Source organism: Caloenas nicobarica, chromosome 1 (genome assembly GCF_036013445.1).
Source record: "Caloenas nicobarica isolate bCalNic1 chromosome 1, bCalNic1.hap1, whole genome shotgun sequence".
NCBI classification, from domain to species: Eukaryota; Metazoa; Chordata; class Aves; order Columbiformes; family Columbidae; genus Caloenas; species Caloenas nicobarica.
The window spans coordinates 110,248,850-110,262,049 of NC_088245.1; the positions used below are offsets into that span (position 1 = coordinate 110,248,850).

General features: G+C 45.8%; 1 protein-coding gene across 1 annotated transcript; it reads left to right on the plus strand.

Moving 5' to 3' along the window:
- Positions 1-4,821: 4,821 nt before the first annotated feature.
- Positions 4,822-7,896, plus strand: SAT1 (spermidine/spermine N1-acetyltransferase 1). Its single transcript, XM_065626764.1, has 6 exons — positions 4,822-5,083; positions 5,402-5,453; positions 5,548-5,631; positions 6,829-6,930; positions 7,027-7,067; positions 7,379-7,896. The coding sequence occupies exons 1-6, from the start codon at positions 5,018-5,020 to the stop codon at positions 7,547-7,549; spliced, it is 516 nt and encodes a 171-aa protein (XP_065482836.1). The 5' UTR covers positions 4,822-5,017; the 3' UTR covers positions 7,550-7,896.
- Positions 7,897-13,200: the final 5,304 nt, after the last annotated feature.

Consider the following 13,200-nt stretch of genomic DNA (forward strand, 5'->3'; position numbering starts at 1 on the left):
GATTCTGTGGTCAGTCTCTTTTTTTTCCTAATATTGCCTTCCTTTTGATAAATTGCTTCCAAACAAACTAAACTAAGGCTATGTAAATTGAAAAGTAGAACTCATGTCTTTTTTTTATAGGAGACTTGTGATAGATTGCAGATTTTTGTTTTGAAAGACTGAGCGGCTGAAGTTACGTGCCTTGCACACCGAGCAAAACCCGCCCAGAACCAGCCCTCGCCACTAGCACGGTTTTTCTGTCATGGATGCGGTGCGAGCGCTTCCCTTCTGTTTCATGGCCGCGTAACCAGGCACAAGCGAGAGGCCTGGCAGATGATCCTTGTTCGTGGAGCAGGCAGGGTGGCACGCAGGGCACAAGAGGGGAAAGGCTCTCCTCAGCCAGCCCACACCCCCTAACATCTTACTCACAAGTCCCATCCCCAGCTCCAGCCCTGGTACCCGCCAGCCCGTGCAGTCACGCGCCACTGTTGCAAAGTTGCTCGTTTGTTCGGGCATGGGAAAAAAAATCTGGAAACCTGTTGCAGGTGTGTGCCATAGGTTCAAAAATCAAGATGCCATGAAAAGAATCACCTCTGGACAGTGCAAAAGACCATGCCAAAATTGTGATTGTGACATGTAGGAAAAGCACCTGCTCATCCTGCGAACCCCCATTAGTTCTAAGGAAAAATTTAGATTCCCCAGGTTTCTTTTTAGAGCCTGAGATAGTGCACCCAAGGACACCAATTTAAGTATGTTGCAGGATCAGAGACAAAGGGACTTCTACTGTATCCAAAACATAAAAGTTACAAAATTAAGACCTGGCTTGATTTTTTCCCAATATTTATTTTTGTTACTTTTATACCTCAAATTATTTGCATGCATGATACAGATGATTTGTGGAGGCAGGCAGACAGCTATGTCTAAATCTCAGATTCATCAAATTGCATAATTACACATGACAGATGAGATATATTAGCTTACAGGAGTAAGGTTCTAATGAGCTAAAAAATGCCTTCAAAGGCAATAAAGGAAAATGATGGTCCTTTTGTTTCCAGCATATGGAAATTCATGCAGTCTTATTATGTGAAACTTAATTTTGCATTTGGTCCAACTTCTGAGCAGTGCTACTGCGGTATTTATTTACTATTCTGTACTGTTCTGATAGAAATGAACTTTTTCTATGTATGTATGTGTTGATAAAGTATAAATTACTTGAAAAAAATACCTGGAAGCAACTGCAAACTCATAAATATCAATGCAAGTTCTGAGTATCGGGAATAAATTATTCAGTTGAAAATGCTACGAGAATTCTGAATGTTGTCTAGAAACTAACCTGGGAAAATTACAGGTCAATACTGAATACTAATTGCATTTTCTGTATTTTGCTCCAGAGATTTGACAGGAGATATAATTTGGAGATACAATTTAACGGTTGGACTCAGTGATCTTGAGGGTCTTTTCCAACCAAAATGATTCTATGATTTGGATTGAAATACTTGAGAAGACTTAATAGTGTAATAAAAAATTATTAACTCACTGCATTTTAATGTGGAATAAGCAGTTGTTCTCCTTCCCTCTTTTATTTATTACAGAGAACCTTTGAGGCGTGAGAGAGGCATTCATACAGGAATTCAAGGAATCTTCCTAGCGAAGGAGGAAATCAAAAATTAAAATACGAGAAGTAAAGCGAGTTTGATTAGTCGAACAGCAAATAAAGAAAACTTGTGCCCACTTTGAGCCTTTCCATCCAGCCTCCAAGAAAAGAGGATATTCAGAAATTTAGATGCAAATAAAAATATGCTACCAGTACAAGTCCAGCTGAGGTCCCGTAACTCTCCGAATAAATCATTCAGCTGCATCGCCGTGAAAGGTACTCAGGGAACCGGCCTGGCTCTTTCCTGTGGCTTGAGACTAGACAAGACCTCCAGCTCTGGCGAGGATGTGGGGAAGACTTGCCTCAGGCAGTTACGTAGCGCTCTGTGTGCTGTTATTAATACCAGTTCCTGTTGCATGCTGAAAAAGAAAGTGCTGCTTGCTATTTTGCATGACATTTTCTGTTGCCCCAATTACAAGTAAGATTTAGGGAGGAGATAAAATGAGAGTAAGAACAACAATACACATGGTCTTTTTAGATAATTCTAACCATTCTACCCCTCAAACATGGAAGCAGCAGCCCTCCTGGTGGGAATGGAGACAGATTCATCCAGGTTCTGCACAGAAGCAGCTGCTGGCTGGTAACAGAAAAGCAAACTAATCCAGACTTCAGTGCATATTTCATTATAACAGGTTATTTCGACCTCAGTTTACCTCAAACACACCTGCTAACCGCTTTCCAGCATGCACATTTGCATAATTTGAGAAAAGCTTGATCCTTTTCAGGAGACTTACCACTATGCATTCCCTTGGAGACAAGTCCAAAGAAACAGGCTGACCGCTCAAGGATAAAATCTGAGCCCTATGCAAGTCACCAGAGATTTCACCACTGACCTCAGCTATGCCAAGATGACACAAAACCTGCTCAAAGACAAAGAGATCTGAGACAAAAGGCAGGAGCTGTAAAGTACAAGGCCCATCAGTTTGATTCATTCACAAAACTGAGTTCTTTTAGAACCTCTTTGTAAAATATTCTTACAATTCTTATTAATCTTAGTTATTCTGAAAAAACACCTATAGTATAACTAAATAATTGCAGCATAGTCTCACAAATCTAGGTATCTTAATTGGATATTTTTCTTTTCTTTTTTTTTTTTTCCTCTGGATTTCCTATTGTCCTATTGTTTCGTGAAACTATTTTTGATACTTTGGGGAATTTTTAAATTGTTTTTTCTTCTACCTTGTGAATTTGAAAGCCAGCTCTAATGAACTGTATTCTCTGGGGTGACACAATATCAGCATATTTCTGAGCAAGTTAAAGCAGGACTTTCAAAAACAGTCAAGGTGGACAATGCTTTTTTTTGCTGAAACCTCAATTTCTAAAAATCATATGACTTTTTTGACTTGGGAATGAAAGAAACCAGGCACTTTCTGCTCTTACATAAGAGTAGGTTTCCTGACAACATGACTTCCTCACTGTGAAATACAAAACAAAAAGTTGACACAACACAAATACTGTTGAACCTTTCAGAGAGACAGTATTCCCTATTGCTGATCCCATTCGGATAATTTCTAGGCATTGAAAAAAAGTATATTCATTAAATATTTGTAGTTAGGCTATGTCTATTTGCTAGTTTATTCAGATTCAGTCTCCCTACCAAAAGACCTATCCTGAAGGACTTCCGGATCCATAACTCCCTCTGAAACAAATCTTAACTTTTCTGCTATCAGTCATTGGCTGTTGGTTTGTGCTTTGGAAATGCTTCTGTGCTTTGGGCATCTCCGTTTTTGCTCCAATAGAGGATACACTGAGCCAGTCAGGGTGTTTGCATAAATCCTAAATCACTGTTCCAGAGCTCCAAGAGCTTTCCACTGTGGCAAAGGATTTTTTTGGCCAACACCAGCCACCAGAATACACACCTATATACAATTCTCTTGCAGTGTCATGTTCCATGCTGGCCCTCTGTCTAAATGAAGGTGAATTTTGTTGGATACACTGAAAAGCAGGGCGTGAGTGTTCTAAGACTGTTTGGGAATCCAGGTTTTAAGGACTGTTACTTTGCAGCAGTAGCATGACTTAGTGTCTTCCCATATCCCAAATCACTCTTAAGTCTGATTAAGCTAAATAAAGAGCTCCTTTACATTACCTAAGAATGGACATGATGGTTGCAAAGTTTATAGAAGAGGGTGAAAAGAAAAATCATGCATATGCCAAATAATTCTTTCTATACTTCTCTGGGTGGCCTATAGATATGTGTGGTCAGGATGCAGCTCTCATTCTGCAGCAGATACCTACATCTGTAGGTGATGTTCATACGACGAGCTGGGCTGGCGATAATTCCTCCTGCCTTTCATACTCCAAAGCCAATTTGGAGAGTTTATCCAGACTGGATTTCTTCATCACTTCATCCATACCTTCATGGGGAAGAAGTCTTGGCCTCCTTTATGGCAGACAACTGGCAGACCCCTCTCATTTTAAAACACTCCAGTCCTTTGTGCTTCTCTCGGCACTACCCCTTCTGGTAAAGCGGGTCGGTTATCGTGCGTGGGTCAGGCTGGAAAGTGCCCAAAGCCCACAGTGAAACTCTGACCCCTTCTCCATCAGGTCGCTCCTGCCCTTGGTACGAGACACCGCCGCCCCGCAGGGTGCGGTACGGATCACTATTGACTATTTCAAAGAAATACAGAGCCTTTTTTTTTTTTTCCCTCCACACAGCGGTGAAAAATACGGTGCCGAAAGCCGCCGTCCGCGCCGAGCGCTGAGCCAAGGCGGCGCCACGGCCCCCGGGATGGTGCGGCGGTGCCCAGCGCCCCTGCCCCGCCCGCACCGGCACGGCCCCCAGCCCGGGCTCGGTTTTCGGGGAACCCTGGCAGGCGGTGCCGGGAGAATCCCGCAGCCCCGACGGGCGGCAGGGCGGGCTCCCCGGGCGGGGCTGGGTGAGCGCCCTCAGCCCCGGCCCCGCCGCCCTGCACCCTCCCTCCCCGCCGCTGAGCGAGAACGGGCGGGTCCCACCGGAGCGCCCTGCAGCGCCGCCCGCCTCCGCTAGGGGGCGCCACCGTGCGGGAAGGGGGAGGGGGCGAGTCACGAGACGTCCCGCACCAGCTGTTGCTGGCAGGCTGGGGCAAGATTCCGGAGAGGGGCGCTGTCATTGGCTGAGGGCGAGCACCGCGGGCGCTCCCATTGGCTTGCGTGCCGGGAGAGGAGGAGCGTGGGCGTCTATAAAGAAGGATCCCGGTGGCAGCAACCGGCACAGTTCGAGTGCGGGAACAGCGGCTGCTGGTCGGAGGTCGCCTGTCTGCTGAGCGCCGCCGGGACATGCTCGGAGCCTGACTGACCGCAGGTGGCCGCCGCGCCCGGGACACGAATGAAGAAGCAGTTGCTCCTCCTGTTCACACATCGGGGACTCGTCAGCCGAGGGGGCCGCAGGGGGAAGCGCCGTCGAAAATGGCCTCGTTCAGCATCCGCGCCGCGCGTCCTGAGGACTGTTCCGACCTGCTGCGACTGATCAAGGTGCGGGAGGGGCGGCGGTTGGGGGCGTACGGGGTCGCTCCGGCGGCAGGCGGGACCGGCCGTTGCGTGCGTGCCCCCCTACCCCTCCGTGGCTGCCCGGCGCGGCGGGCCGAGGCCTTGTCTGGCGCCGCTCTCCCCGCGGAGCGGGGGCGGGCGTGGGGCAGATCCGCAGCCGTCATGGGGTTGGGGGGGGGTGTGTGCAGCTTGTCCTTCGGCGTGAGCAAAAACAAGCTCTTGCGCAAGGCGGTGGCGGGGGGCGGAGCGGCCAATGGGGACGCGGCTGCGGGGAAAGTCCCCTTACATGGCGTTGTCTTCCAGGAACTGGCGAAATACGAGGACATGGAGGATCAAGTGGTGCTAACTGAGAAAGGTATAAAGGCGAAGCGGCACCTGCTCACTGCCTCGGTAGCCGAGTGGTGGTGACTGTAGCTCAGGTGCCGGTTTATTCTGTTTCTTTTTTCTAGAGCTGCTTGAGGATGGCTTTGGCGAGCACCCCTTCTATCACTGTCTGGTTGCTGAAGTTCCAAAAGAACAGTGGTCATCTGAAGGTGAGACTTGCCGATGCTTAAATTTTAAATGCTAAATATGTGAGAGCCGTCTTATACTTAATGTTATCATTTATACATAAGGTTCCACCAGTAAATTGGGGTAGGAGGAATAGGTTAACCATTAAATGCAGTAACATACAGTAATACTCAGCTGAAGTGGTTGCTGATCCTGGAGGCATGGAAAGATCAGGTATAACTTAATGTACTTGACTCCAATTAATTAAATGGCTTTTCTTGTTTGACCCTAACTTACCTTGATGTAATCCTGTTGAATCACATTTTTTTCTTTAATTTGTCCCCAATCTTCAGGTTACAGTCTCTAGCTTCGCCATGTACATGGCCCTTCTGTGTACATGGATGGGCGGGGAGGTAACTAAAAGATCCGTTACTCAATAAAGTAGATGATCATAATATGAGGTAAGGTCTACAGGGACAAGTGCTGTTCCCAAACCTTTACCAAAGACACAGTAGAACAGAAATCTGTTTGCACGCTTCTGTTACAGTATGTGCAGAGTGTTATGGCAGATGTGGTTAAAATACTTGAGATGTAGGTTTGAGTGGGTTGCTGTTGGAAGAGTAGATTTCTCTTCCCTGTTGAAACACAGTTATAATTGAAGCTTGAGCTTTGCTTACCTTGACTGTAGGGTGCTGAAGGTAAAGAAAATGGTGTGGTGCTGTCAGTGGAAGCATAAGTTGAGGTGCTGGAAATGCTGCTGTAAAGGTGTGCTGTGAGTGTGCATTCTCACACAGTGTAGTTGCTGAGGAATATGCATTGAAAGATCAGTGTTGTGGAGTTTCATAGCCTGTTTTGGTTGCTAAGGAAGCAGAGTTGGGGCAGTCACCTGGGTTGTGAACTGCTGTGTAAAGCTTTTACCTGAGTTCCAGAATGGAAGTACTGATAAATCAGTAGGGTATACATTTCTTTGTAGAAAAAAGCTTTGTGTTCAGCCCTTACTATGATAGTGCTTTTGAGGATTTCAGGGTATGGCAAGGGCAGTCTTCATTCTGTTAGGTTGATTAAAATTAGCCAAACTCATGTTTTCAGTTGTGTGCTTACTTGTAAACTTCATTCTTAATTCTAACCTAGTAGCCAATATCTGCATGTCACAGAGAATCTGTATGTTTAAACATGCATGTAAGACTTAATATTTTTGCCTCTTAAATTCAGACTAGCTGAAGTTACACTCTTTGTTTCAGAACACTGTATTGTGGGATTTGCCATGTATTACTTTACTTATGATCCATGGATTGGAAAACTGCTGTATCTTGAAGATTTTTATGTGATGGCTGAGTATAGAGGTATGTATTACAGAATTACATGAGTTGCTTCCTATAGGGCTTTTTTAAGATTCAAACTTAGTTTCTTATTGTGTTGGTTTTGGTTTTGTTTTCTAGGACTTGGCATTGGGTCAGAAATTCTGAAGAACTTGAGTCAGGTATGTCTAAGTGATAAGTCTAAACAAGCAGAACTGAGAACACATGATAAGGCAGTGTTCTTGCTCTTCCAACTGCATGAGAGCTTCTCCTTCAGCACTACTCAAAACTAAATTAAAGGAGGTGACAGAATATTAGACAGTTTAAAACACTGTCCAGAGTCTGTTGAACAGTGACAAGTGCTGAAGTGACTGACAGAATTAACTTCATGACTTGTGGTGATACACAGTTGCTGAGTAGTCTCACCAGTTCTTAACTGGGCTCGTCATCTGGAGCTGTTGATGGAAGCGTGTTGTGTTGCACACTTTTGCAGGTTGCTGTGAGGTCCCGCTGCAGCAGTATGCACTTCCTTGTGGCAGAGTGGAATGAACCGTCAATCAGGTTCTATAAGAGAAGGGGTGCCTCTGATCTGTCCACTGAGGAGGGCTGGAGGCTCTTCAAAATTGACAAAGAGTATCTCTTGAAGATGGCAGCAGAAGAGTGAGAGATGATTCCAGCAAATAAATTCTTTCCGTGAATGCATACACTCTCTAAATAAACTCCTTCTTGCTTTCTGTGTACAGTTTGTAGTGGAATAAAGTAGCGTGGATGCTAATAATGAAAATGCTGTGCAGGTATGGTCATAGAGTAATTGGTACTGTGATCTGGACTTGAGGCATCTGTGAGGTTGGGTCTATGTGCTTGTGTGCATCCTTTACCAGTGTGGGCTTGTAATCTTTGTATATGGAAACTTCATTCTTGTAAGTGTCATTCAAATGTGTACAATGTACACACTGGTAGGGTTTGTTTTAATTATTGCCTTTTATAAAAATAAATAGTGTTTTGACTTCATGGCAGTGGTTTTGACTCTAATTCTCACATACAGTTTTCAGTTAAATAACACGTGGATTTTAATAAAAGACTCTAATTCACCCTAACATTTTCATGAGCTTTACTGCAGTCCTAGCGTGTTGAAAGGTGCGCTGTGTGCCTGCAGGACCTAGTGGTGAGCTGCTGGGTGTTCAGAGGGGTTTGAGATCAACCTCTACTTAGTGTGTGGTGCAGAGCATCCTCTCCAGTGAACACGCTCTACAACTGAGCTATGTGTGAGGTGCAGTTGGAGCCCCTAAATTACACTACTGGAAAGCAGCTCTAGAAAATCTGGAGCCTGCAACATCACCTTCTTGGGACACCTAAATCACAAAACTAGGTTTGACTGATCAGGAGTAGGAAAAAGTATTTTTACCATGGTGTCCTTTATGTGATTGTTAAAACATTGAACCACAATGCTTCTGCTAATCTGGGTTTATGTGCATGATTGCAGATGCTGCACAGAGTTCTTGCATGTGCCTCAGTGCGCTTTAGTCAGGGGCAGTGATGAGATGCTTGAAATTAAAGTGCTCTGTTAAGCAGTGGAAAATAGATGTGTGTTTAAGCCTCTGTACTGTGGTAAGTGTAAAAAAATTGATGAGCAGCATTCTTTTCTCAGCTTTGAAACAAATTTATCAATCTCACAGTGCTGTGTCTGCCCTTCTTATGAGCTGATGGTGAAAGTGGGTGCGTGCCAGTTTTAAGCTGCTCTCCTCTTGCCCTATAGTAACCCCACAACAAGAGGCTTCTTTTGGCCAGAGTTGCTTTCACTTCAAATGAAAGGAAGAGGCTTACCTGCCTTGTAACACACACTGATTTAAATAAAACGAGGTTTTTAAACATATTTTAATCACTGCAGTAATCATGTCATCTGGAAGATATTTTCTAATCCTAGAGAGTGGTGGGCAGTGACTGCTTCAACCATGGGTAGCGCTAGGCTAATATTAAAAGCAAGAAAGTGTTTAGCATGAAAGTATTCTTGGTTTCTGGTTTGTTTTTATTTTTAACTAAGGTGTAAGCAGCAGTGTGCCACCTCTCCCCAGGTGTGAGATACAGCTGCCAGCTGTTGCCTCAGGAATGAGAAGACCAGTAAGAAACACAGGAGCTCTTGGAAGCAGACGGTAGCATATGTCCAAGTGGTCATCTGGACAAACGTGCTGGACTGAGCCCAGAATATATCACATAAATAGCCTGATTTAGCAGATCAGGTTCTGCATAACAAACAGTCATTTCCAGCCACCCCCTGTGTCTGTGCAGCACCTCAGCTGTGGCAGCTTCATACCACGCACAGGAGCCTGAGGCTCAAATCCATCTCCTGCTCAAGGGGAACAGAAATCTGTGTTTCTCACTTGACAGCAGATTAAATGCCAGGCTACACACCTCCCTGCTTGCTCTTGCTGAGCCTGTGCTCTTCTGCATGTCTGTAGGCCAAAAGAGGTGAGAATAAGCCCACCTGATGAACTGGCCTGGCAGCTAGCGCTGGTGGTGGCATGGGAAGGATGACATGGTCTCCAGCAGCTCTCACTGAGCATCAAGGTGTTGTGTCTTCTCATGGGTGAAGCTGCAATAACTTCTCTGGTAACTACAGTACCCTACCAGCTACAGTAACCTACCTGCACATCTCAGTCCTCCTGCAATCTGGTTTGAAGTTATTTTAAGCTGATGCTTTTGGCCCCGCGTCTCAGCCCAGAAGGTGATTACTAGTACAGCAGTTTAAGAATGTTTTATTTTCGAATTAACAGTTCATTAGATATCTAGGACAGACCTGCTTAAATCTCAGGCCCCAGACTTCTGGAGCACAATAAGGCTATCAAAGCTGCACGACTGAATGGAACAAGCTAACTAATTAGGCATAATTAGAAAAGTAAGCAGCTTAGTAAAATTCTCAATCAATTTAAAAGTGCTTATCATGTCTTGTTCATCATCTTCTGCTGTTGCATTTTCTAAATGAATTCTGCTGAAACAGATTTTTGAACAGTCACAGAAAACAAGGGAGGCAGCGCTAAATAAGAAGACCTTTTGTAGCCAACTGTGATTATTTTAAACATTCACATGTGAAAGTAAAGACAAGGGTTAACCTTTCAGATGTGACTTTCACTGACATACTGCTCAGAGGTAGGGTTTTAAAAAAACAGCAGAAAAATTCTCGCAGTTCAGGTAACAGAGCCTCCAACAGTGATGTGGTAATGCCATGGCTCAAGAAAAGACTGATTTCAAATGCCCTCAATAACTTTTTCTCAAGCTACCGGGGGACCAAAGTGACCCTGTAACTACAACCGAGACATACAGTAGTGTATTTTCTGTGGGTTTAGAGAGGGGAGAAACCTCGCCTGGCTTGACTTGCTTTGTTTCCAGGACCATGATCACCCTGCCAAGCTGTAGTGTGAGCGTATGATGGAGGCTAAGCCACACCAGCAGGCTTTGAGCTGGTCACTGGTCTCACACCAGTGGGAGTCTGTCACAGCCCAGGCACAGGGCTGGCGTGGGGCCTGCAGGTACATCACCGTTCCACGTAGCCCCGGTTGCTTGCTGCAGCCTTGCTTGCCTCTGGGGAAGCGCCGGAGCGTGGGTGTTACGGCAGCGCTGATAACATCTCCGGGGAGGCGAGGTGCAAAGAACCTCCTGGCTCTCAAGCTCATGACCCAGGAAGTCCTCTTCACGCCGAGCCAGCCAGCAGAAGACTTTGCAATTTCAGCATTTCTGCGTTCCATCGGGTGGGGATGGAAGTGGCCTCAGACAAACTTGAGATCAGAGGACACGGTGGAGGGTCATACCCGGCTGCAAGAAGAGGGAGCGCTGGGCTCGCCGCCCCCTCTCCGCTTGGTGTTTTCCTGCTTGCAGGCTCCCACGCGATGATCCGAGCTGTAGCCATAGCGACGGCATGGAAGGAGGCTTTTTTTGTCTACATAATTTAAGTCAAAACATAATATATACGAGAAAAACAACCCTTCCCCCTCCTCTCTTCTTTTAAAGAGCCTGTTCTCTCAACGTAATTTTAAAAGCCAGTGCAAACTTCTCCCCCAAAGAGCATATAGGTGCTTTAACACATTCTTGCGAACAGCAGGAAGATGGGAGATGTGCCATCTGGAACCTGGCCAGGTGAATGCAGAGGTGTCTCTGACGCAACTTCAGGGAAAATACCAGCTACCTCTGGAGCAGGGCCTCAGGAAACCATTCCATAATTCACTGTCACACAGCATTACCTCAGGCTGGAGGCTAGCACAGAGATGTGCTTCATGCCTCCCTTTCTTTGAGTTGAGCACAAGGTTTATTAGGTTTATTTCCTTCAGCTTGCACGAGTTCCCTCCTCGCAGCGCTCGCTCCCTCGGGCTCTCCCTCCACACGCCTTGAGGGAGCAAAAGCTGAGCTGAAGGTGTGCACACACACAGCCATGCACACACACACGCTCGGGGCACGCAGCAACTGATGGCAGTGCCAATGAAACCTGCACAACACAGTGGTTTGCCTCGGTTTAACTAATCTGCCTCACGTAACAGGCTCAGCTTTGCCTAGTTGTTTTGCTTGCCTGGGCAGGATTGCTTAACTCTTTGTTTGGGGTTTTGGTTGTTTTTTGGTTTTTTTTTAGAATGGGTTTCACAGAAGTGGCTGCAATTTAAATAGAGGCATTAGCTGCTATTGGAAACAAAACAACACACAACTAGTGTGGCTGCAGGTAATGTTCAATCTCACCACAAACTCAAGGCAGGCCGTAACTTCACCATCCAGGTGTGACTCCCTCCCAGGGCCCTTCTTTCTTCCCCCCAAGACCTAGCTAACTTTTTTTTTGCTGTTGAGCAGGTTTTTGGGAAGTGCAACCTTGATGGAGGGCTTTGGAGCCCATCAAGAAGTCAGACTGGTCCCTGCAGGGAGGCCCTGGAGGAGAGGGCGTGAAGCTGAAGATGACGGACAAATATCTCAAGGGTGGGTGTCAAGAGGATGGGACCAGACTCCTTTCAGTGGTGCCCAACCATAGGATGAGGGGCAATGGGCACAGACTGAAGCGTAGGAGGTTCCATATGAATACAAGGAGAAACTTCTTTACTTTGAGGGTGCCAGAGCCCTGGAACAGGCTGCCCAGAGAGGTTGTGGAGTCTCCTTCTCTGGAGACATTCAAAACCCGCCTGGACACATTCTTGTGCAATCTGCTCTGGGTGAACCTGCTTTAGCAGGTGGGTTGGACTAGATGATCTCCAGAGGTCCCTTCCAACCCCAACCATTCTGTGATTCTGTGATGGATGTGCGCTTTGGGGTAGGAGTACAGCCAGATGCACTTCTCCTGTTGCCCCAGCCTCGCCCTGCCGTGTTCTAGCTTTTTTCCTGACAGAAACACTCACCGTGGTTGATAACCGAATAAAGCACAAGTACACACCTCTACCAGGAATAGGGAGTGGGGGAAAGAAATCCATCTTCAAACCAGTTTCATTTCACAGATTTACTGGAGGCTAAAGCAAGAGAAAAAAAAAAAGGCCCCAGGGGATAATTAGCTCGTGAGGATGAAAAACAAACACCAGTTGCAGAAACTCCTCTAGGTTAAGTAGTTTTGTTTATCTGCATTTGGACCTTGGTGTATTTCTGTTGTTCACACAGCAGATGTGAGCTGGTCACATTCACTCAAAGGGAAAAGGCATCTCCATTTTCTTAAGCTCTGTTTCCTTTCTCCACCAAAGCAGGTTAAAAAGAATGTGCTCTGGTAAGATGAAACCAGGTGCCCATCCTTCCCTGCAAGTTTGCTGTACAGCACCATGAGGTAGCTTCACGTCTTGCAAAACACCTCCCAGGAGCCCACTGTCCAGGGAAGGGACATGAACCCCTGAAATTCCTATTAGAAACCTTTTTCCACCTGGGGAAAAACACATGAAAGAGATGGTAGCTTTCCACATGAAAGCTCATACGTGTTTCCAGGCACCCTGGATATTGCAATGGTGTTTTCAAAACACACTGGTAAAAGTGCAGAGTGAGATTTTTCAAAACCAGTTACTATAATTAGGCATCCAGATACCACTGTAAAGATACCTTTGAACAGTCTTCTTCTAATTGCTCTCATGATGAGCAAACTCCAGTCTGGCCTCTTCACAATCTCCTTGAACTTTCACATTTGTCCAATATCAGTCACTGATGTAAAAATGCCACTGTACAGCTTGCACAGGAGGAAACGAAAGGACTCTTAGTTTTGGCCTATAGTTCCATGCCTTTTGCAATCAGTTCATATGGCAGGATTTTGTTGTTGGTTTGGGTTTTTTTCTGCAGCCAACTTCCTACCATGGGCTAACACGAGTGTACAAGAAC